This window comes from Petaurus breviceps, unplaced genomic scaffold (genome assembly GCF_028583685.1).
Source record: "Petaurus breviceps papuanus isolate PSGF00001 unplaced genomic scaffold, PetGlider_PUasm1.0 178, whole genome shotgun sequence".
Classification (NCBI taxonomy): domain Eukaryota; kingdom Metazoa; phylum Chordata; class Mammalia; order Diprotodontia; family Petauridae; genus Petaurus; species Petaurus breviceps.
In genome coordinates this window covers 18,751,223-18,777,588 of record NW_027185777.1, presented here as the reverse complement: position 1 = coordinate 18,777,588, position 26,366 = coordinate 18,751,223, and the positions used below count along the sequence as shown (strand labels likewise).

Here is a 26,366-nt window from a genome sequence, read left to right as displayed (position 1 = left end):
CCCAACAGGAAGCCTAGGAAACAACTGGAAGACATAATATAATCCTTGCTTCTCCTGAAGCTTATTGTCTACTACAGGGTCCTTAGATAAATATAATATACACAGTTAAAAATAATACAGATGGATTCAACCATTCTGGAGAGGAATCTGGAACTATGTCCAAAGGGCTATAAATAATTTCATACCCTTTGACCCAGCAATGCCACTTCTAGGGTTGTATCCCAACTCTTCTCAGCAATGAAGGGTTATAAGACAGCTTCAAAAGACTCATGATACAGAGAGATGTCTACATTTAGAGAAAGAACTAGAAAGAATAGTTTGAATGCAGATTGAAGCAAACTACCTGCTTTCTTTTTGATTGGTTTTGTTTCCTCTTTCCCATTGTTCATTCCATCCATTACAATCCTTTATAACGTGACTAATGTCTAATGTGAAAGTATTTGCAGATCCTATACTTGATTGTATGCCCCCATAGGGAGGTGGGAGAAGGAGGGGGTGAAAATTTGAAACTCAAGGGATTTGTGGAACTGAATCTTGCAAACTAAAAGTAAACAAACAAATTAATAAAGACAAAAAAAATTTTAAAAAGGAAAAGTTAAAATAAAAAAAATAATACAGATGTTGAGGGTCAAATATCCCTACTATAGAAAAATTTGAGGAGTGGGAGAACTCCTTTTTACAAACATTATATTTTATTGATACATGGATACCTTTTTTGTTTTTACTTCACATTTACTTCTGATTATATCCCTCTCTCTACTATGCAGTGAGACATTCTTTATAACAAATTTAAAAAGAGAGGCAGAAAATCAGGTCTGTAAAGCCAAACAACATACCAACTGTCTGACAGTATTCAACACCCTTTGTTCCTCACCTTTCTAAGAAGGGAGGAAGAGTTAATTTCGTATCTCTTGGGATCAAGCTTGGTCATTATGGTTACACAGCATTCTGGGTCTTCTGTTTGTCAGGTTTTTTTTTTTTTGTTTGTTTGAAGATTCCTCTTTCATTTAGGATATTAGGGAATGGGTCAGGGTCAAATTAGCATCTGAACTGAGTCTTAGATCTTTGTGACACTACTCACTTCTGAGCCTTCTACCAGTCTGACTACTGCTCAGTATCCTTTGGCCTACTCTTTGTGTATCTACTCAACTGTCACCTTCATGATGACTCCCAGACCTATATTTCTAACTCCATTGTCTCTCCTTAATTTCAGTCCTAAATTAGTAACTGCCTGTTGGATACTTACCATGTGAAACATAGAACTCACGGTCTTTCCCTCTAACCCCACCCTTTTAAAATTTGTTTATTTCTATTGAGTGTACCACTATCTTTCCAGGTATCCAATTTTTCAACGCCCTAGTCATCCATGACTTTGCCTTCTCTTGGACTATCTTAAATCCAGTCAGCTGCCAAGTCTTGTCCATGCTACCTCTAAACCAGCTTCTGTATAGGTCCCCTTTTTTCTGCTTCCAGACCACAGGCCTAGACCAGATCCTCATTTGTTTTTGTGTGGACTGTTGCAGTGGCTTCTTGGCTTCCCTGCTCCCATCTCTTCACTTCAATTCATTCTCCACATAGTTGCCAAATTGATGTTGCTGAAGTATGCCATAGCCCTACTCAAGAAATTTTAGTGATTCCCTGTTGCCTCTTGGGATCAAATGCAGATTCCTCTGTTTAGCTTTTAAACCTCCTCACTGTCTGGAGCCTACCTTTCTAGTCTTATTTCACATTACTCTCCTTCATACACTCTTATTTCCTGCCAAACACCCTTGATGGTTTTGGAGTCAGAGGCCTTAGGTAAGTTACTTAGCCTCTCTCCATCAAATTTTCCTCATTTGCAATCCTTCTTTGTGATATTACATCTGGCAGTGTGTCTGTGCTCAGGCTGCCTCCAGATGCCTCAACTATACTCTTTCCTCACCTGTTTCTCTTAGAATCACTAGGTTCTTTTGGAGCTCAGCTGGAGCAACTTTCCAGAGGAAATCAATAACTGATCCCTCCCCACTTGATTGTGTTCTTCTGCCAGAATTAACATTTATATATTATATTGGATTTTCTTATCTTTGTAGTCCCCTCTCCTTATTTTCACCTTCCTCTTTTTATAATTACCTTTCTCTCCCAGCATAGTGCCTTGTACATAGTAAGTATTTGATAGATGTCGGTTGAATTGTTTTGAAAGGGAAGATGAGCAGGGAATATATTTCCTGATTTGGGAGTGGCCTGAGCAGATGCACAGAAGTAAGAGAGAGCATGTTTGCTTTCTACCACAGCTGGTAGTTAAGTTTTACTGCAACATACATTGTGTGAAAGACAGTTATTTGAAGTGAGGTTGGAGATAGGGGCTGGGAGCTACTAGATTGAGGGGTGGTGATGCTTAAATACCAGGTTAGGAAGTTAATATTCCTGAGACAGTAGGAGTTACTGTTAATTTTTGAGCAGAGTGATTACATGGTAACACCTTTATGCAGTGAACATTAGGTAATTAAATGAAGGGGAGAGTAAGAAATAGAAAGACAAACGAGACTTATTATGGTAGACCACTCAAAAGATGAGAGTTTCAACTAGGGTAGTGCCACTAAATGAAGGGAAAAGGGTTAGGTGAGAGATGTTGTGGAAGTATCATAAATAAAATTTGATAATTGAATATGGGGTAATGGAGAGGAAAGAATCAAAAGCATCAAAGAAACCTTTATTTTTGAGTCTGGGAGGATGGTGCTGTCATGAACAGAAGTAGGGAAGTTCCATGTAGAGAAGAAGAAACAGATTGAGTCACCTCTGTCTTTATCAGAGGTTTGACCAAAGAGAGAAAAGAGAAGATTAAGCTCAGGTCATTTTATTTCAGTTTTTGAAGTAAAATGATCTAATCAACAACAGTGGCAAAACTTTTTCCAGTTCAGATTCTCTAATTATTGTTTCACTTTATATTAGTAAAAGATGAGAAGATCATTAAATTTACTTCTTTGGTTAAATCTTTTAAATAAAATATTTACCAACATATTTTTGCTTTCCTTCCTTTTGCTTTGCCTGTCTTTGCATCTTTTTGGCTTGACACCCTTCCTATTTCTGTTTGAGTTTGACACCACTAGTCTAGAGTTTAAATCTAGGATCATAACACAACTGGTGAAAGTATTCATCATTCAGCAAAAACTGTTGGGGAAAACCGGATAGCATTTTGGTAAAAAAATGGGAACAGACAAAATTTCATACCGTATACAACAATTTCTAAATGGATCAATGAGGTACATATACAATAATTTAAGTTACATAAAGCCCTAGAAGACAAGGGATTGCTAACTTTGGAGGGAGGATAAGTCCTGCTAGCCAGCAAGAATTTATTACCACGTGCCTTGCAGTTTGCCAGGTGCTAGGGATAAAAAGGAGAACCTGAAACAGTCTCTGCCCTCAAAGGACTTATGTTTTGCTAGGAGGAACAACATGTAAATAAATTAGTATGTATAGAATAAATTCAGATAATGTTGAGGTGTTGAAGCTAGGCACTAGCAATTGTAGGAAATCAGAAGAGACTTTATGTGTTAGATGGCAAGTAAGTTGAATTTTGAAGAAAACTAGAAATTTTAGGAAGTGCAGATGAAGGGAATGCTTTAGGGACATTGTAGCCCAAAGGGACAAGTAAAGGAAGTGGGGTAAGAGGTACTATTCTATGGGAAGAACAGTAAGAAAACCAATTTAACTGGACCATCAAGTGCAGGAGTGGGAATAGTGTATAAAAAAGCCAGAAAGGTAGGCTGGGGCCAGGTGGTGATGGGCTTTAAATGCCAAAGAGGAGTTTATATTGGCACTAGAATTCTTTCCATAGAAGTGATCATTAAACCTAAGGAACATTGAGGAAATTGTAGTGGTAGAAGATAAAATAGGTTAATTTATTGTTATAAAGGCATGTACAACTTTTGCAAAGCAAAATGTAGCTATAAGAATGAGACATTTTTGCATGTAACACTTCCGAGCAATCTGGCGTTCAAAATTTATAAGGAACTGACACAGATTTATTGGTGTAAGAGCCATTTTCTTTTTGCTAAGTGGTGAAAGGATATGAATAGGCAGTTCTGGAAAGAAGAAACACAATACCCGTCACATGAAAACATTTTCATAATTTGTAATATATTGACACAACTCTGGAATTCCACCTGACCTCCATCAAATTGGCAAAGGTAAAAACTGACAAAGTTCAGTGCTCCAGGGTATTGTTTCGTAAACAGGGATGCCCTTCTGTTTATTGAAGTTGTAAATTAGACCAAGCCTTTCTGGAGAGCAGCATAGGATTAAACAATAAATTATGAAAATGTGTATACACTTCAAAACTTGGTGATTCCACTGTTGGTACTCTGCCCCCAAGGAGGTTTTTGACAGGAAAAAAAAGATTTATCTGTACCGTAGCATTTCTAGCAATAAATACTCTTGGTATCTTGCAATAAATTAAGTGCCCATTATTTAGGGAATAGCTGAAAAAATTAAGTATATAAATATAATGGAATACTATCTAGCATGAAACAAGGTGGAATATGAATTCAAAGAAATTTGGGAAGAGACTGATGCAGATGAAGTGATAAAGAAGGAAAGAAGAAATAGAACATTGTATATGTATGTTGATACACTTATGTAGTTAAAGACTGCAATAATAGAAAATTCATATTAAGTATATAGTAAACAAGGTTAAAAATGGATTAGGAAAATAATGATAATTTGAGTACCTTGAAACCAGTGCAAATATCCATTGAGTGTAATTAGCAATATGTAAATAAGGGAAGTTAAAGAACTGCCATCACATCACAAAAGTCTGTTTTTGTTTCAGTTTACATGTTGTATCTTCTGTTCTCTTATGTCCTTGTTCATCTTTGAATATTTATACTTTTCAGTGGAAGTAAACATACAGCATATATTTTTTAAAAATAAGTAAAAAGGTGGGAGCAAAATCTCTGGCTTAGGACAGAAAAGACAGGGCTTTTGTGATCACCTGTATACCCCCCCTTCTCTTTGCCTTGGCTCCTTGGGGATGAGGATTCAGCTCTGAGGGAACCTTGATTACCAGCTCTTCTGTCTTTATGTGCCTGGAAGTTCAGAAAACTAACAGGATCATTTTCATTAGCTGAATAATCTCAGGTTTTGAGACTAGGTTGATTGTGGCTGTGACAATTGAGGGCCTAAGAGATTCTGCCACCCACAGCTGTCTAGTGATAGAATTAGAGCTCATGTTTCTTAAATTAGAGGTCAGTGTTCTTTCTGCTGTACTAGTCTCCTATCTCTTTAAAAAATATATAATTATTTTCCCCCCTATTACATGTAAAGACAATTTTTAACATCTTTTTTTTTTTAACATTTTGAGTTCCAAATTCTCTCTGTCCTTTCCTCCTGTTTCCTTTTTTGTTGACTGACCAAAGTGATTTATTGATTGTTATATTCTTTCAAGGGTACACATTTTACCCATGGTGGAAAGAGATAACTTAAACTTGAGACTTGTAGAAATGTTGTCCAGGGTGTTACCTTCTGCAAACATTTGACTTGTGCAGTAGAAATACAACTTGAGGACTCGAAGGAAACTCAAAAGGTACATAAAAAATTGGCGAGATATAGTATAGTCCAAATTCCTTTGTTTTTTCCTGCTTTGGTCAACTGATCTGGAGAGTTGAATGTGAATGTTCCTAAAGTTCATGGCTTAGTTTCCAGTGTCTTCATAGAGATCACTTGTTCTTGGAGTTTCATTTATATGTACATGATGTGTTTGACAAAGGCTTCATAATTGATGGAGCCATTGGAGTCTTCTTGACCTGCCAACAAGGCTTCCATCTCCTCTTGCATCATCTTTTCACCCAGGGTAGATAGCTCGTGGCGAAGTTCAGCACCTGTGATTGTGCTGTTGCTTTCCTTGTCAAAGACACAAAGCCCGTCAACAAAGTTTTCATAACTTCCCTGGTCCTTATTGTTGGAAATGTCCTGCATCATGGGCAGGAACTACTCAAACTCCTTTTTTTTTTTTTGGCATTCAGCTCTTCATTGCTGTGGTTTCCCAGAACTTTCTTGACCTTTGTGTTGGTTGGGTTGGTACCCAAAGCACGCAGGACATCACCAACTTGGCTTATTGTGATCTTGCTTTTGCCAGTCCTGTCAAAGAGGAGGAAAACCTCCTTGAAGTCAGCAATCTGGTCAGCACTGAAGGACATGGTGGAGATGTTGAGAAGTTGGCAGAGTGAGCTGAGGGATGCTTCTATCTCTCCGCTTTGCTTTCCTTGAGAGGGTAAGCAGTTTGATATGTGGCCTGTTCTTTTATTAAAGTAACATTGGATATAGAAAAAAATTACTTCACCATTTACATTTGGACAACTCCAGCCTCTCCAGGGAAGGATTAGGTCGGTTCACCCAGGTTTACAATGTCCAGGTGTAATGTTAATGGGATAGGGATATAAGATCATCACCGCCCATTAATAGGCCTCTCATGGAGCCCATTAAGGGCAGCCTGCTTAGGGGAGGCTAGCTTGTAGGAAGGCTTTCACATCTTTTTAAAAATTTCTGATTAGGCACCGAGTCAAGAGGGTTGTGATGCCCTCTGGCTCTAAAAAGGGTGTATGTACTCAGAGGTTAGCATTTTTCTTTGGGTTCAATGATTGGAAGAATGTTTCTGTTCTTTGACCAGATAAGACTCTGGATAGCTATTTAGGATGGGGTGGGGCAGGCCTACTGCCCCTCCCCCCCTTCCTGCTTTGAAAATCCCAGATGTTGGTGCTTCTTTCTCTGGTAACTACCGGTATGTATATATTGCTTTGGTCAGACATTTGGATCTGTCTGTTGATCTGTGCTAATTTCTCAGACATTTAGAAGCCCTGTTTGTTCATCTTTGTTTCTCTGCTTGTATTTTCTTTATTTGGATTTTCTCTGAAGTTCCGGATGCTGATTTTATTCCCTGAACTAATGAATATAATTAAAAAAGATTGTTGACCCCTTGAACTGCTGTCTTTCCTAGCAGATCTAAGAACCTGTGCTAGCAGCTATCCTGGGTATGCCAGTGTGTTTACCACTATACCAGGTCATCCTTGACTCTTCACTTGACCTTTCCCTTGTTTCCAATCAGTTGAAATGATTTTATCTCTACAACATTCTGTCACGTCTCTTCTTTTCTCTTATATGACTATTACTCTAGTTCAGAAAGTTATCACCTCTAAATCTGGTAGTTGTGTAGAGAATAGATTGGATTGGAGAGAGGCTAGAATAAGACCAATTAGGAGACTGTTGGAATAGGTCAGGTGATGAGGGTAGTGGCCGAGAGAGTAGTTTGGCAACAGATTGGATTCGTGGGGTGAGGCAGAAATGAATAGTTGAGGATGACATTACTATTGTGAACCTGGATCACTAGAAGGATTATCTCCTACTTTTCTTGCCAAACTGGCTTACTTGCTTTATATTCCATATCCCGAATCTCAGGGAACGTAGTACTTCATGTCCCCATCTTAGAATCCCTAGCTTCTTTCAAAACTTAGTTCTAGCACCACCTTCTGTATAAGGTTATTTTGATCTCCACATGCTGCTAGTGCCTCCACATTACCTTATATTTACTTTTTATGTGTTTTTTTATCTACTTATATGATACATATTTTCTCTCAATAGAATGTAAACTTAAAAAAAAATTTTAGTTTCCATATTTCCATAAGGTTTTGAATTTTTCCCTCACTGTCTTCTCCCCCCCCCCCCCCATCCCCAAGACGGCATGCAATCTGGTATAGGCTTACTTATACATTCATATTAAACATTTTCACATTAATCATATTGTAAAGAATTAGAATTAATGGGAAGAACCACGAAAAAGAAGAAACAAAACAAGAGAAAAGGAGAGCAAATAGCATGCTTTGATCTGCATTCAGACTCCACAGTGCTTTTTCTGGATGTGGATAGCATTTTTCCATCATGAATCTTTTGGAGTTTCATTCAGCATCAGTTCATAGAAGTCTTTCCAGGTTTTTCTGAAGTCTACCTGCTCACCATTTCTTTCTTAGACCACAATATACAATATTCCATTAGAATGTAAACTTATCGAGAGCAGGAACTATTCATTTTTCTGCTTTTCTTGCCACTGGCATGGTGCCTAGAACAGAGTAGGTACTTGTTGATTGAATAATCAGCTATTCCTAGGGGGAAGAGATAACTTAAAAAAACTAATCAGATTTACGTGGAAGAGCTATTCTGGCCTTTTGCCCTAATCTCTATGTACCCTCTAAAACTTGAATTCTGTGTATGAATAAAAAGCCTTTAAATCCACAGTTTTCAAGATAAAAGTTTAAAATACAAGTGCTATAACACATTGTTTCAGACTTTCACATTCAATCAGCAAGTACCAGTGGCTAATAAAATCATTTTCTCTATTGATAAGGGCTACATATGAGGGGAGCTTCAGGGTATTGAAATGCAAGCTAGTGGGGTAGGATATGTGGAGCCCTGTGCAGAAGAGAGGTCTAGGAGAATTCATTTTGGCTGAGGTTCAGTTTGGTTTATTCCATCTGAATAGGACAGGACTCTTTAGAGAGGTATTATTATTCACCAGTGACTGTTTGGGATTTTTTTTGTTTGTTTTTAAATATGTCAGATTTATAAAGGAGTTTTGTTCCCAGAATATTTGTTAATTGAGTTACTGCTAAACTGACCTATTTCTCACACTCTGGGATACAAAAGGAGTATAAGAATTTGGTTTCTATGTCTAGTTCAGTTCAGTAAGTACTTAAGAGTATTTGAAAGCTTTGGAAGACATTTGCAAAGATACAATCCTACACAGGTTGGATAATTAATCCAAAATATGCTAACTAAGTACATAAAAAAATTAGAAGCCAATACAAGTTAGTGGGTGGACATTTGAATTTTATCCTTGTCTTGAAGGGTTGATTAGGATTTGAATTGGAAAAGACTGGGGCAGAGTCATTCTAAGTATAGGTGTAGGAAAAGGCCATTGAAGCATTTTGAGCAGAGAAGTGACTTGATCAGAGATTTATAGAGGGAAGATTAAACAGGGAGTATGAGGGTGGGGCATAAAGGAGAAAGACTATATTCTTGCAGACTGGTTTAGGAAACTTCTTATAATTCTAGGCTGGTGGAAAAAAGGTGTTGTTGGAAGTAGTGAGAAGGAGGATTTCTGAGGTAGAACACACAGGACTTGGTAACTGGTTGGATGTTAAAAGTAAGGGAAAAGACAGTCAAAGATGACGCCAGTTTTTCAACATGCAGAGTTGTGTAAATGGTAGTGTTATTGGCAGAAATAACAGAAGTTAGGAGGACAAAACTGGATGGGGATTTCAAATGTGGGTTTGAATATGTTTTTTTTTGTGTTGAGGGTTTGTAGTATAGGAAGAAGTTCAGGCTTGGAAATAAGAATTGGGGATGTAGCAATAGAAAAGTAAAACTGAATTGCTTGGTAGGTAGTTTTTTTAAGTTGTTTCAGTTATGTTCCCATTTGGGGATTTTTTGGCAAAGGTACTAGAGTGCCTTGTCATTTCCTTTTCCAGCTCATTTTATAGACAAGGAACTGAGGCAAACAGGGTAAAGTGATTTGCTCAGGGTCGCACAACTAGTATTGTGTCTGAGGCCAGATGTGAGCTCAGGAAGATGAATCTTCCTGACTCCAGGTCTGGCACTCTATCCACTGTGCCACATTGCTAGGTATATACTATTGAACTTACCTAGGGAGAGTTTAGAGGTATTAGAATGGGGCCCCTGTAGGTGATTATGGTAATTTGTTGAACCAAAGGTTTTTTCTAGTGATCTGAATGGCCTGATAGAAGCTTTACCACATAAGATCAAGACAAGTTTTAGGAGAAAAACCCCCCAAATTACAAAATTTTTATATATGGGGAAGAAAATACTGAATATGAACTTAAACCTGAGTCAAGTCAGCAAACATTTATGAGGCTGTTTTTGTATTCCGGGCATGGTGGTAAGTGCTAGGGAAGCATTTTGTAAAGACAGTCCCAGTTTCCGAGGAGCTTACGCTTTAAAGAAGGAAGATAACACATAAAAAGGAAATGAAAAAGAATGGGAAAATTGAGAACATCTGGTACCCATGGGAACCATGGTGGCAAAGTCCAGATAATGTGAAAGATGACTGATCTGGACCCTTCCTTAAAATGGAGGCTGCAGGAGGAACTCAGCAGTGGAAGAAGGGGAGGTTTTAGGGTAAGAAGGAGAAGGCAGTCAAGCTTAGGGGCAAAAAGCCTGAGAGTGAGAGGGAAATATTTCAGTTAATCTAATTTTATCTCAAAACTAGAAATAAATGTTTTGCATTACACATCAAACAAGCATGTAGAAAATTGCCAAAGGACTTCTCCAGCCCTCCATACCCCAACATTGTGATTGAATACACACATGTTGTATGTTATTTGGATCTAGTGTAGCAGATATCCAATTACAATTGAATAATTATATTTATTCAATCTGAATTATGAACAACAATTATAGGTATTATCCAATTTGAGTTATTGAGTTGAATTTTTCAAGAGAATTCCAGTCCCCAGAAGAAAAGGAAACTGCTATTTTGGAAAACATGGTTAAATGAAATGCCTGTCTATGGCCATGAGTAAGAAACTAAAAGTTTGTTTTGTCTGGAAACTTTTGCTAAAAGGAATTTTGTTGAAGTTTAGGTGAAATTTTCATAATTTATTTTCTTGTTCATGTCCTTGATAGTCCTTCCCTGAATAGTAATTTATTTCAGTGACTCTTGTACTATGAATAATACATATGCAGCACTTAGTGTACATAATGCTTTTCTTCACCCATAAAAATTAATCAATAGTACATTCTCAGACTTAATATCTAAACGTGGTATAGCATTGGTTAAATTAGATTTAATTTTTTTTTCATTTTTTTTAAAGCAATTGGGGTTAAGTAACTTGCTCAAGGTTACACGGCCAGGTGTTTCTGGGTGGGTGCTAAGTGTCTGAGCCCAGGATTCGATCTCCAGATCATCCCAATACTGGAGCCGGTGCTCTTACTCACTGTGCTACCTGGCTGCCCCAATTTTTTTTCATTTTTAAACCCTGAGGCTAGAAAAAAATGTTGAACAATTTTGCAGTGGCCCTAGATCTCATGGGATGGCCCAATATGAAGCCTTCCTTATGTCATAAATCTTTGATCCCTGGCAAATATAGAGCTGGGTAGAACAATGTGGCAGATTCTCCAGTGACTATAGCATTTTAAGAGTTTCTACTTGACCAAGCTTTGGTTTAGAGCACTTTTTTTGCTCTAGATCAGGGGTCAGTCACTGCCTATTTTTGTATGGCTTTTGAACTAAAATAGTTATTTATGTTGTTGATGCACCAGATTTGGCCTAGTGGCCCATAGTTTGCTGACCCCAGCTTTAGATGAGTATTACCAAATATAATCGTTTTGTAAACTTAGCTAGTAATTTATTGTCCTTGCATCTCTTTTATGTGGAGAGACAATCAGTTAATATAGGGCACAGCTTTTAAATTTATTTTAAAGCTAGGATATGTTCTATCCCTTTGAACTTTCCATAAATAAAACATTTTGATTACTACTGTGTGGAAATTAAAGTTCATTGTAATTGTGTTATTTCTAATAGCAAGTGAATCTGTACCCAGTCCTTTACTATTATAAATTGTCATTCTCACTAAAATGGTATCAAAAGACATAAGGATGTTGCAGTTAAATACAAGGGTCAGCCCAAGGTTTTCCTCACAGGCATGTAAAAAGAGTTGGTTTCATCCTAGTCTCAAAGACAGGAAAGATCACTTCAGGGGCGGTTAGGTGGTGCAGCAAACAGAGCACTCACTGGCCCTGGAGTCAGGAGAACCTGAGTTCAAATCCGACCTCAGACAGTTAACACTTTATTAGCTGTGTGACCTTGGGCAAGTCACTTAACTCCAAATTCCCTGCCTTCCTATTCCAAAAAGAAAAAAGAAAAAAAAAGAAAGATCACTTCAAGTGACATTGATCTCCATGAAGATGAGTAGCTTATAAACAAAGGATGAAGTAGATAAATTTAATGAAGAACTTGACAAAATCTTCTAAAATAATGCTTAGTTACTTGATAAAAGGTACAGAGGAAGATTGTGATGACCATGAAAAATAGTCACAACTTTCATATCCGTATATGTATCTTAATTATTTTTATTAAGACAGTATGAAGACACTGGACATGGAAAACACCCAGTAACATAACCTGAAGTGAAAATGACTACATTTTAAGGGAAAATTACTTTGCCAGGGATACTGTAGAGGTCATTGGAGGATTGACTGTGTTCAACCTGTTCATAGTAATTTTTAAATTGACACCAAATTAGAAGAATGCATATGGAATACTAGCTGCTGTAACTTGACCTCTTTAAAACAAATACAAAAGATAATGGCAAGACTATAACCATTTCTTTGAGAAATTTAAATGATAGTAATATAGTCAACACAGTGATGAGAGTCAAAGAATCGAGAAAGCCTCAGACCAGTAGACAGTTGATCTTGTCAAGCAGAGAGAGTACAAGACCATCTAGGGCAGCACCATTTAAGTGCTTCACAAGCTCATTTACAAAACAGTGTAGTATCAGGCATCTGCTCTGTGCCAGGCACTGTGTTAAGTGCTGGGGACTCAAAGAAAGGCAAAAAAAAAAAAAAGCAAACATTCTCTCCTTAAGGAGCTCACAATCTAATGGAGACAGCACACAACCAACTATGTCCCAGCAAGATGTAGACACAATGAAGTGGGGGCAGCCTCAGAGAGAAGGCTCTAAGATCAAGGAGGACTGGAAAGCTGAGACTTGAAGGAAGTCAGGGAAGCCAAGAGGCTGAGATGGAGGGAGAGGGGATTCCAGACAAGGAGAACAGCCAGTGAAGACACTTGAACCAGTGTTAGGAGACTGAATGTCATATACAAGAAAAGGTGGGAAGTCAGAGTACTGGAGGGGAGTGGGGAGTAAGGTAGAAGATTGGATAAAGTAGGAAGGGGCCAGGTTATAAAGGGCTTTGAGAGCCAAACAGAATTTTATATTTGATCCTGGAAGTAATAGGGAATTATAAACATAACTAGAAAAGGAGGTAGGCTAGCCATGTAATGAAAGTAAAAGAAAATCTATATACAACCCTAATTTTACATTATAATGTTTGGGGTTATTTAAAAAAACAATTAAAAAAACTAGCTACCCCAAAGGAAAGCCTTCTGAATATTGCACAAAGCTTCTATAGAGAAATTAGGAAGATAAAGATAAGAATGGAATGTTGAGAAGCATGGAGGGGATTGTGAGCCACATATACTGAATGAAGAGATCTTGTATATGTCTGGTAGATAACTATTAGTAGCAAAATCTCCCCTTTTTGCCTTTTTTTTTTTTTTTTTGGTGTTTTTACCTCCCCTCTTAGATTATAAACTCCTTGAGGGCTGGAACAGTCTTTTTTGTATCCTTTGTAGGTGCTTAGTAATTGTTTTGATTACATTGACTGATTATCAGTGATCTCTTTGGAGTATAAGCTAATAGTGGAATCTCTGGATTAAAAGGTGTGGAATTTTAGTTCATATAATTCCAAATTTCTTTTAAAAATGGTTGTACTTGTTTCATAGCTCACTAACAATACATTAGTGGGCCTGTCTTTTAGCATGTTTGCAAATTTGGAGGAAGTGAAGAGAAACCTCAAGGTTGTTTTGATTTTCATTTCTCATTATTGTTAGTGATCAGGAGTACTCTTTTATAAAGTTGTTGATAGTTTGATCATATCTATTGACCATTTTTTGAGGAATGACTTTTGGTCTTTGACATGCATATGCATATCCTTTTTTGTATCTATATATGTTTACCTTACATATTATATATACACTATCTTTTTGTTGTTTATATATCTTGCACATTTACCCCTCACCACAGAAATTTGATACAAAGATTTTTTTCCCCATTTGACCTCTACATTTCTTATTTTAATGTTACGTTTTTAAATGAGATTTTTTTCATTGAACAAACAAAAATAATCTTTCCGAAAAAATAATAGTCCAAAAATGTGGTTGATTATTTTCTAATTGGTTATGATTTGCAAAATAATATCCTTTGGTGATTAGTCACTTCTGGATTATCCACAGGGATTATTCTAGTCCTTTTAGACAGTTGCAATGTTTGCTTTTCCTTCAACTCTATGTCTTTTTTTCAAATCCCATTTATACCTTCTCTTGATTTCAGTTTTTCAGTCAGGATTTTGTGTTGGTTCCCACTATTTTATTACTATCTTCTGTGCAGAATTAAGAGAAACAAACATTAAAGGAAAAGTCAGGAGTAGTCAGGATTCATGATTTTTGTTCTTGCCCTGTTCCCCCCTCCTTTCCTCTGCCTTTCTGTTTGGCCTCTGCCTATGGGACACACACTTGTGAAGCTGGAAAATTACCAATAATTATCTATTTCTTGTTTTTTTGTTTCATTTACTTGAATAATTGAGAATTGACTATTGTAAACTAAATAGAATTGTTGATGCTTTAAAAAGCCACCTTAATAAATAAAATAATTCTTAAAACTAAAATTGTGAGTCCATTGGCCATACAGTGGAACTGAACTTAGCCATATCTGCTTCTCTGGACCTTTGTTTTATTTAGTTTGCTCATCTGTAAAATGAGGGAGTTGATGCCTTCTAGTTTTAAATCTATGGTTCTAGACCTTTTTGGACAGGAGTACGAAGTTCGGGGATAGAGCAAGAAGGATGCAGAGCAGAATCATGGAAGATGAGGTTTGGAAGGGATCTTGGTAGCTATCTGGGTTCTAGAACAACCTGTACAGGAAAGGAGTACCAACTATAACCAGCCTATTATCGAGCTTTTACTTGGGGGAATACTTAAGGTAGCCAAGGGATTCCATATTAAACAATATTTAGACTATCTAGATCATTTTTAGGCCCTGAGATTCACTGTAAGATAATATGTTTAGAAGCTCCCTTTTTTCCCCTTTGTCAAGTGGATGAAGGCAGTGCTGCCAAATAGACCACTTGTGGACTGATTTCATTGCAAGAAATACTGCCTTGTACATCATATTGCTGAACAATTATAGGTTTGACTGGTGTAATGGATAGAGAGCCACCCTTGGAGACAGGCAGACCTGGGTTCATGTGCTGCCTCTGGATGCATCCTGGTTGTGTAACTCTGGGCAAGTCATTTAACCTCTTAGTGTTGTAGGCACCTCTCTTAAGACTGAGTTGCTGGGGCGGCCAGGTAGCACAGCTAGTAAGATCACCAGCCCCAGGGTCGGGATGACCTGGGATCCAATCCAGGCTCAGACACTTAGCACCCACGCAGACACACCTGGCCGTGTAACCGTGAGCAAGTTACTTAACCCCAATTGCTTAAAAAAAAAGACTGAGTTGCAAAGAAGAGCCAAACTCCATTGAGGGGTTCCCCAAACCAATGAGATATTTGGTAGAGTCCCTCTCCTACCCTTCCTCACATGGAGAATTTTATGTGCGATTTCTTTCTCTCTTCTTCTTCACTACAATGTCAGTATTTTAAACCCCAGATAGCATGCTCGCTAGTTTGACATTGCTTTATAAGTCCTATTCAAATGGACTATAATTCAAGTAAAACTTTGTTGATTAAAGAAAAAGGTCGGAGAGCTTTTCTCCCTCCTGTATTTGCTCAAAAGAGATTTCTCAGTGCTGTTTCCCTGTGCTAATTTATAAGATTCTTGTAATGTTCTGCTCTTTTCAAACAATGAGTTTAAGTATTAGAATCTTATAAGTACATAGCCTACTTAGAGAAATCTGTTGATAAGACATTCAGCCTGAGGAAGAAAGTCCCCGGATTACTTAGGAAAGACACCAGAATAAACTGAGATTCATGGGGCTTTAGACTCCTGATGTACTTCTCAGTTTATCTCCTTTCCCTTTTTTTGAGGGCAGCTGGGATTAAGAGACTTGCCCAAGGTCACACAGCTAGTTTTTTGGTGTGTTAAGTGCCTGAGGTAGGATTTGAACTCAGGTCCTCCTGACTCCAGGGCCGGTGTTCTATTCACTGCGCCAGCTAGCCGCCCCTTTATCTCTTCTTTCTTAAAGCTTCCTTCATCATTTAACCTCTGAAATGTAAGCATAGCAGGTCATGGCAACACTGTATAGAAAATGACATTTGAAAATACATATGTCTCTTGATTCTCAGTTGTCACATTTCAGGAGGCAATGTTGGAACAATGGAAAGATTATTGAACTTGGGGTTCCGATGACCTGAGTTCAGATTTCATCTCTACCTTTGTGTGACTTTGGGCAAGACATTTCATAGTGTGTGCCCTACCCCAAAGAGGAAAGTTTCATTATAAGATTGTGTAGGGTAAGGGTTTGATAGCCTGAAGTATGTTTAACACATTTGTTTCTCACAGCACTATTTTATAACTGAACTTTTCAAAATGAGAGTATTGGGTAGGCCCAATATTTATAAGATTTTCTATCATGAATATTATAAATAGTACTGAGACAAAGTAATTTTCCCCATCGAATTGTTCGCTGGATTTTTCTAAGAATGACTCAGAATATCACAGTGAATTGAAATTTCTGGGTATTGATGATTCCATTGAAGACTTAGTTTAGTTTTTCTGTTCATGTGGATTGAGTTTGTGGAGGATAATATCCTGTAATTTGATCATAACTGACAATAATACTTGAATTAGAGCAAAAGTTGTTAACCTATTTTGTGTCACGGATCCCTTTTCAGAATAATTATTTTAAATTATAAAAGAAAATACATAGGATTAAAAAGGAGATAAATTATATTGAAATAGAGTTATTAAACTGTTAAAACAAACAAACAAAAAACCAAATTTGTGGATCCTGGATAAGAATCCTTGAGTTTAGAGGCAGCTAATGAAGTGAATAGAGCTCCAGGAAGAGTCAAGAAGACCTGAGTTCAAATGTGCCCTGAGACATTAGCTGCATGACTGTGGATAAGTTTCTTAACTTCTTTCTGCCTCAGTTTAGTACCTACAGCACGAGTTGTGAAGAGGACAGGAGATATTTGTGTAGCACCTGTCACAGTGCCTGGCACATAGTAGGTACTTAATAAATGCTTGTTTCCTTCCTTGTGTTTAAGCGATTTAGGTAGATCTTCATATAATTACAAAATCGGAATTTTAGAGTCGTTGATGATCCAAATGATTGCATCTGAATGTAGGTTATGCCATTCAGATTGAGTATAATATTCTAAAAGTTTAGAAATAAAAATCTTTTCTATTACATACATTTATTAATCTTTTACTATATGCATGACACCATGCTAGGTACCATGGATAAAAACCAAACCTAAAAGGGTTTCCGCCTTCAGAGGAAGCTTCATGGGGACATGGTGCCTCAGCTGAGCTTTGAAGGAAGACACAGATTCTGAGAGTCAGAGATGAAAAAGGAAAAGGATTATTCTAATACTCTTTCTAGAAGTTTACTATAGATCTACCACAGTAACTTGGAGGAAAGGTAGTGTCGGGGGAAGACCTTTCTTTTTGTTTTAGGACAGGGGAAGACCTGCATAGGTCTGTGCATAGGCATCAGGCATGGGGCTAGTAGAGAGGGATATATTGAATATTGGAAAGAGAATTCTATGGAATAAGGGTGACTGGAGGGGTTAGGGTCAAGGGCACTGGTGGAGGAAAAGGCAAAAATTAGCTTTTGTATGGGTCAGTGATAGGCAATGAATGAATTGAAAGAAAACTAATCCAAGCTGTTTGGGATGAAAAACCTCATCCAAAATTTAATCAAGAATACGAAGATTCTCTTCCCCTGGGAGAGGAGGGCGGTCTTCCTCCTTGACTGGTCATGAGGAAGAGGCGAACAGAGTTTTTAAACCCTAACATAGCGGGTCATATTTCCCCCATTGTCCCTCACTCCCATTGGTTGGGGGAGTGAGCTCTTGCTGTCCCTGACTTCCACTGGCAGGGAAGAGGGGCCCACAGAGGTGGGAAAGCAGACAAAGGACTGAAGCCGGGTGGGGGTCGAAAGACTCCTGAAAAGGCTTGCTCTGCTGATTGACAGCAGTAATGGAGGGGGGAAGAGGGAAGTTAAAAATCTGAAACTGCCTGAGAAGTTTTCACTCCCCCAGACAAAGCTATAATTGGAGGGAAATGACACAGGGAATTCTAGAACTAATTGTATGCTTTTCTCTGACATGGTGACCCAATATGCTCCTACAAAGAACCATCAGATTGTTGGATAACATCATGAAGATTATTAGAAATGGAGTATCTGGGACCACTAGGTGGCACAGTGAATAGATCACCAGCCTTGGGGTGAGGAGGACCTGAGTTCAAATCCGGCCTCAGACACTTAACACAAAAACTAGCTGTGTGACCTTGGTCAAGTCACTTAATCCCAATTACCCTACCTTCTCCCCTCCAAAAAGCAAAAAATCAACCAAAGAAACAAAAAACTGCCTCTATGAATGAGTAATCAATAAACATTAGCATCTGTTTAAAAAAAATGGAGCATCAGTTTGCCCATGTACAAAGTGATTGCACATCTCAAATTGAAAAACTTTAGACAGTTAGTAATCCTCAATAAAGACATAAAAGCCTAAAAAAGACAATTAAAGAAGATCCAGGGAGTGAGACAGCTGCCTTGAGAAGACAGAAAAAGATTGGTATTTTTTCTTTTTTTGTCCTGAAATGAAAAGTCATAATACAGTTGTCATTCTCATGAATGTAATGTTCACCTGAGACTTGAATTAGTAGTCTTAAGCCATTCATCTAGTTCTTGGGTTAGTCATAGTTCATTTTTCCACTGTAGCACATTGTCTACCATGTTGGTACTTCCTGAGTTAAGAATACATTACACATAAATATGTCAAACATAATCCATGCCAACAATTGGTTGCATATTACATATAGCTTATCTTTCCCTTACCTCCCCCATGTTGTCCTAAAGTTTCAGTGCTACTTGGTGACTGTCACAGGGAATAAATCCTGGACACACACCTTCTTTATTCCTCCTGCAATGAATCTACATAGTAAAACTATACCTTATCCCTCTTCCCTTTTCTCTTTTTTAATTTCTCACCACTCTGAATTCTATCCTGAGTAAATTTCTTTATCTAGCAGATACATAATCTCTTTAGTTCATTCCTCTTTTCTCCTTTCTTTTTATTCTTGCATAAATACCTTAAGAAAAATATAACTCTCTATACTTCATTCCATTTTTGAGCCCCCCAAGTTCCCCAATCCCTCTGGCTCCCATCTTCCCAAAGGAAGAAAGAAAAATAAGACAAACCAGCTTTAATAATGTTTGGAAAACAGGACTGGTACTAATGAACTACTTCATGTGTCAAGGAAAAGCTTACATGACTCCTGAACCATTTCTGCCCCTATCCCTTTCTCTGGACATCACCCTTTATATTATTGATACTGTGTACATCAGAAGACAACTCTCTCAACTTCTTTGCCTCTAAAATTTCTCTTCACTCAGTCTCTCCTTCCTTCATATTTCAGAGCAGCATTTCTTTTTCTATCCTTTCCATGCCTATCCTGGTCTTTGCTTTATCAGTTACCATCTAGTTTTTTGTATCTTCAAAATAGTCCTTTATTTCCACCTATCATAAAATTCTTTCCCCAGCCCTTACCATTGTCATAGTTTTCTTATCTTCTTCACTGTCTCTTACTAAAAGAATTGACCACAATTGTTTCCTTGCCACCCATTTATTATTTACTCATTTATTAGGGCTTATAATAGAGGAGAAGAAAATGGAGAATAGTTTGACATATACCTTAGAATTTGGGGGAATAGCTTCAAAGGTTTCAGAGGAAGGATAGCTCGTAAGACTGTACTGACTAAAATTCTGTAGGGAAAGTCAGCTGAGGATTGGTACCACTGAGATGCTCTTCCAGGATGACATCAAACCATTAATGACATCATTGAGTCCAGACATTCAACCAATTCTGAATTCATTTAATTGTACTGTCATATGATGTGCTTGCCTATCTGTCATCCACACAAGTAGTATGAGTTATTCTGTCTAGATGTAGGTTAACTATACACCAGTTCTGTTACTAACAAGTTTAATAATAACCCTTTCTGAAAAAGGAAATAAGTATAGCTTGGCATGACCTATTTTTGAGGAAGCCATTCTGGTTTTGTGTGATCATCACTTTTTTAGATGTTCACGGATCATTTCATCAATAAAATATCCCTGAAATATGACCAAGAATCATAGCTCACAAAGTTCAGTTTGCACCTTCTTTGAAAACTGGGACATTCACCTTTCCCCAGTTCTTTGGTACTTCTCTTGTAGTTCAGGGAATAAAGTCCTCAAGACACAAAAGAAAGTAAGAAATCTGTTCAAAAAATATGCAAAACATGACAGCAAGGGAAGGTAACACAAAATGAATGCAAAAGCTTGATATGACTGTCAAAGGAGTCACAGGACTATTAAATGCCATCATCTGAAGCTGGCAAAAAGCACAAACAAACCCAAAAACTAACAACAAAAATTTTAGTTTCTTTCCCCTCTTGAAACTGTATTGGGGAAAAGAAGACCAGAGAAGGTCAGGACTGCTGTCAGAGGGGAATGGAACAGTAATTGATAGCAGAATTGCTTAGTTCTTATTTTGCCTCTTTTCTCTGTGGAGAAGAATGACCTTTATATTAGAAAGAATACAACAAAATAGCTAATGGGGAGTTGGTCCTAATGAGAGAACACTTGGCCTTGCTCAATAAATTAATATCATCTTGCCTACTTGAACTTCATGCTAAAGTATTGAAAGCACTGGTGGATGTGATTGCCAAAACCACAGCCAACAAGTGATATTGAAAGCTATCTCTGACATGTGGGAGAAACTTAGAGATCATGTCCACCCCTCTCCTTCTATTGATGACATTATGTCACTTGACCAAGGTGATACAGGTAGTTTTCTGCAGAACTGAGATTCCCATACCAGGCCTCCCCAAATTCAGTATCAGTACCCTCCCCCTAGTACACCATTTTGCTCTCCTATTCTCTCTTCCACCGCTAAGGTTTTCTTTCATCCATTCACACTAGTCATTTTTTCACTGTTGCCACCCAAGTTCTTGCTATGTCTTATTGGAACTATCGTAACAAATTTCTGACAACTTGTCATTTGATTGGGCTTGCTTCAGGTTATCTTCCGTTCATTCCACTGCGCAATTAGTTTTTGTCCAGTGCTGCTCTTAGCAAGTATATCCTTGGGCATTTCTCCCAAAAGCCATCGTTTCAGTCCCTGCATGATTTGACTGGGCTCTTAGCCCATTATTTGGCTTCTGTGCCCTACTGCTATTGGAAATCAGCTTCCTTTTTGCATTTTGAACAAGATATATTGTCTTCGTTTTCACCTTCTAACTAAAATACGCTTTAAGCCCATTTGGGCGGTGAATGTGCTTGATAATTTGTGAAGCTAGCACACAGGTGGCTGGTACAGTGAAATGCATGGTTTAGGTGCTTAGTGAATGTGTTGAATTAAGATATATGACTAACCTATGACAGGGTGTGGTTGTTTTGCATTTTTTTTTTTCTTTTTGCCTTCAAAAGTATTGTTTGAACTGTGACTGATGTTTGACCTAACTTTAAGTTTCTGGAGATAGCCTTTTTTGATGGTGTTAGCTTTTGAAAGCTTGTTTGCAACCTGTTGTCAGGAAGTGCTCAAAATGTTTGAGGGCAGAGACCAGAACTCTAAATTGAAACAAAGTACAGTAGCTCAGTTCTTTGGAGTGTATTTGCTTCTTTGTTTCTCCCCTTCCTGCCTGGGGAATTTACAGGATTTTTCCAAGTCCATTAAGAGTAAGGGCCTGCTGGGAGGAATTATGATGTCAGTCAACAAGGATTTTATTAAGTACCTACTGTGTGCCAGCCACTTTGCATAATCACTGGAGCTATAAAGAACGGCAAAAAACATCTGCTCTAAGTGGATTTACCATATGGGGGGGGGGGCTTAGCAAATGCAAATAAGAACAGAATAAACTGGAGATAATCAACAGAACTTTATCAGCTAGGATCAGGACAAGCTTCTTGGGTGGCCAGTGTCACTGGATTGCAGAGAATGAGTAAGGTGTAAGAAGAGTGGAAAGGTAGGAGAATTACGGTATGAAAAAAACCAAAGGCTTTACTATATAGGAGGGCTGTAGTTTATTGAATTGGGATGGGGTTTGGGGCGAGATGACATGATCAGAGCTGCTATGAACTAGCTGTGACATTGGCCAAGGAACTTCACTGAATCATAAGGATTTTAGGGAAATTGGATTTTTTTTTCCTTTAATGAACACTATCCACTTTGTAGAGTTACCTCCGGGAGTAGGTTTATGAGATGAAGGGTAGAAATGTGTTTTCTAACTAGCATAGTAATTCTCTTAGACTAAACCTGATTTATTTCTGTTTTGGATCAAAATCTAGGTCTTCTGACTAAATTCAATATTCTTTTTGTGATAACTCTTCAATAACCTCTTCCCCTCCCCCCCTTTTTTAACCCTATTGCTAGCCCCTCAAATTCATATATATGTACTGTTTCTCTCTCATGGGGTAAAACACTTGGTGTAGCTATTGAGTTGATTGCTTTTTTAATTTTAATAAATTTAGCACCAAGTAAAATGAATGTTTCCATATACAAAATTTCTATGTAATCAAAATATTTCTCATTCTTAGCCAATAGCCCATTTATTTAAAGTAATATTATAATAACACAACCAAAGAATGTGGATTTTCTTTTTTCCTTTGATCTCTAGCCTATAGGATTAGTAGGAATATTACTAGTTCAAAGGGTATGCATGATTGAGGGCCTTTTGGGGAATATTTTCAAGTTGCTTTCAAGCCTGGGTGGACCACTTCACAACTTCTCCAACAGAATATTATTATACCTGTTATCTTTTAGCCTCTTCAACAGCTAACATATTCTTTTCTTGTTATCTTGGCCAGTTTGTTGGGAGAGAGGTAGAAATTCAGAGATGTTTGCATTTTTATTTCTTTAATAATTTGGAGAATATTTTCATGTTTATTGTTCACTTGGAATTTTTTGTGAATAGTTCATATCTTTTGATTATGAATGGCTTTTACTAGTATATATTTGAATCATTTTCTTGTATATCTTAGATATCACATTTATTAGAAGAACTCTGCAAATAATTTCCCCCAGTTAACTATTTCCCTTATAATTTTAACTGCGTTAATTTTGTTTGTGAACAAGCTTTGAATTTTATATCTATTGATCAGACTTTAAAGGTAGCCAATGCAGTAGGAAATTTTAATTTTGGGGAAATGACTTTCCCTTCTAGGTTATTGCTTGGGTGCTGTGATTTCACTGTAAAGGGAAAGGAAATTTTCTTCTTGGGAACGCAAGACTAAAGGCAGATAATTTTGGAGGTAGAAAGGAGTTGTGAAACCTTGTGTTAGAGATTTATGTAGAGCAATGCTTTCAAACTTGGATAGAAATGGATCACTAACGTGTACATGAGGATCCCTGTGGGACACATATTGATGTACTATTAAAGTGTAATGTAAATGTTTTATTATATTTTTTTATTTTAAAAAATATTTCCCAGCCACATTTTAATCTGATTAAGACTACACTTAGGATTGTTGTGGGCAGCATGTTTTACAATTCTGATGTAGAAAACCACTTTAGAAGATGAAGGTTATTGTTACCAAAAATGAAATTTTATTTCTGATGTGCTTTGTTGGGCCACTAATTATGGCTTTTTCAATATAAAATGATGTATAACTTTATTTCCCCAGAGTATCTATTAAATAATTTTTTTTTGTTTGTTAATATTTCAGGCTCCAGACAAACGGAAAGCACTAGAAGAGACCAAAGCCTACACCACCCAATCCTTAGCTAGTGTTGCTTATCAGATAAATGCATTGGCCAACAATGTGCTCCAACTACTGGACATCCAAGCCTCTCAGCTTAGGAGAATGGAGTCTTCCATCAACCATATCTCCCAGGTAATAACATACAGAAGGCTTAGGTTTGTGTTTAATTAATTTATTACAAAGCTCAAGTGGCGAAGAGATTAAAAAATGAATTCCTAGTTCTGCTACTGACTGTATTAGTCTTACATTGTGTAGACCATTCATGAAAGATTACTATGAATAGGCAATAATGCGATATTAGAATGCATTAATTAAAGGATGATATCTGGCATAAGAAGGGCAGTAATCTCATACTCTGTATTGGTTAAAACACATCTGGAGTATCATATCACTTTTATAATTTTATGTTGTTAATATTTATAAATTTTTATCCTAAAATCAAAAGTATCCATAGTATCTGTATTTGGTTCATGCTTTTGATATTTCTGGACTTGCTAAAATACTAGTACAAATACACTGGAACCTTGCTGTAGTAAAATTCATTAAATAGTAGATGCAATTCAACAGACCCTATCAGATCACCACGATGCCTAACAATCATCATATATAAGTCAATTTTTTTAATGAGTATTTGTTATCTCTAAAAATTTTTTTGTTTTTTGAAATCAGTTTAACTGATGCCATTTGCATCAGTGTTCATCATTTTGGAAGTATACTCTCTATCTCTGGATTTCAACCTTCTTTTGCAACAAAACAAAAAAATACGCAGTTAAGCAAAAATACTTGTTTGTGTGTTTGTGCATGCGTGCACATAAATACAGTACTAAAGTAGTCCTCCTTACTTGCCTCCTACTTTGCTAAGACATGAAAGGTATGCATCATGAAAATATATTTTGGGAGGGAAACCATTGACCATAGGGAGCATTAGGAAAGGCTTCATGCAGAAGATTCTGGTTAATTGCATCTTATTGAAAGAAAGGGGCTTTGAGGCAGAGGTAGTGTGTTCCAGACATGTTGGATGGTGTAAAGGCATGTGAGATGAGTGAATGAAGCATATTTTGAGGTGCTTACTATGTGCAAAGCACTTTGCCAAGTGCTGGGGATACAAGTAGGACAGTCCTTGCTCTCAGAGAGCTTACATTCTAATGTTAGCAGATAACATGTGGAAGGTTTTAGCTGCAAGTCAGTTGGAAGGCCTTATGATTGTTTAGGGTATGAGGGGAGAGGCAAATAGTAATAACTCTTCCTTAGTGTCCATCAGTGTTCCACTGATAAAATCATATCTGTTCTTGATTTTGAACCATTTAGCACCCCTAGAGTCTTTGGAGTAAGAACTTCTTTTCTGGCTCCTCACTAGCTATGACTGGCTCCTGCTGAAGCAGTAACCAGGCTGCATCTTCATAGAAGTTGCTTCCTAGATGGTAGCAGAGGTCACTGGGCTAGAAGCATTACTGTTTTCCAGGTGAGGTTCTTGGATTCAGGGTCCTGGGCTGTCTGTATTGGTGTCTTGAGAGGGAGATGTTGGTTAGGGTGGCGGTGGGCTGGTGGTTTGACGGTTTGATATGCCTGGCCCATCCTGCCTCTTTTCTCTTTGTCAGCATGCTTTGCTGCTTCAGCTAGACTCAGTTGTTTGCCCTGTGTGTGGCAGTGTCACTATTTGTGATGGAGTAAATTTTTTATGTGTGAGGGAGAGAGAGAAGGGCCTGTTTGAGTAGATCACATGCCTAATGAGAGTAGAAAGATAGGTTGGGTCCAGGTTGTGAAGGGGTTCATAAACTAAAAACAGAAGAGATGTTATTTTATCCTAGAGACAATATGAAGCTTCTGGAGTTCATTGAATAGGGAAGTCACGTGATCAGATCTGCACTTAAGGAAAAGTAGTTTGATAGTTTGAACTGTAGTAGTCAGAGAAGAGGCAGGATGCCAGTTAGCGTGCAGTTGGCAAAAGTTTAGATGTGTGATGTTTAAAAAGTTCAAGACTCATAATTTCTACATAATTAGTCCTTTTATTAATAATGTTAGCATTTTAATAAAAGAGGTCAGTGGCTCTCTGGAATGCCAGAGGACCTCGTGGCAGCAGGCTTAAGGTTTATATGACTTTGGAAAAGTAAGTATTCCAGAGGGTGGCAATCAACTCTGATTGGTTAACAAGTAATGAGAGAGAATAAATATTACATTGAGGGGTGGGACCTATTTTAATGAACTTTGATTATACCATTTACTTCTAAATTACCCCCAGCATTGGGCAAGCTAATCAAAAAATGTATCCCCATCCAAACCAGTAGAGCATGATGGGCTTCCCCACCCCATCATATTCCCTGTAAATTTGGGTGGGGTCTGACCATGATTGAGGAGAGTTAATGCAATCTCATTATCAGTCATGTCCTTCAAGAGACTGAACTTTGAAATGAGGAGTATAGAAAAATAAGGAATTCTGGATCTCCCCAAATCATTGGTTATTAATAATCATTTCTTATAGTTACGAGATGAATAAAGCCTTAATCCTCAGGGGTCAAACTCAGAGCCCTCAAAACTCCTGAGTATCTCTCTCCACTTTTTTTTTATCTAGCGGGGGAAGGCAAGGCAGTTGGGGTTAAGTGACTTGCCCAAGTTCACACAGCTA

General features: G+C 37.6%; 1 protein-coding gene and 1 pseudogene across 12 annotated transcripts in view; one reads left to right on the top strand and one right to left on the bottom strand.

Annotated features, from left to right (window-relative positions):
• The window catches only part of ABI1 (abl interactor 1), a 102,419-nt gene that overhangs the window by 23,607 nt on the left and 52,446 nt on the right, over positions 1 to 26,366 (top strand). For all 12 annotated transcript variants that reach the window (XM_069086358.1, XM_069086357.1, XM_069086351.1 and 9 more), the window contains exon 2: positions 23,708 to 23,875. In XM_069086358.1, coding sequence (XP_068942459.1) covers positions 23,708 to 23,875 — 168 coding nt within the window. The remainder of the gene's footprint in view (positions 1 to 23,707; positions 23,876 to 26,366) is intronic.
• On the bottom strand, positions 5,371 to 6,265 carry LOC138159954 (myosin light chain 1/3, skeletal muscle isoform pseudogene; annotated as a pseudogene).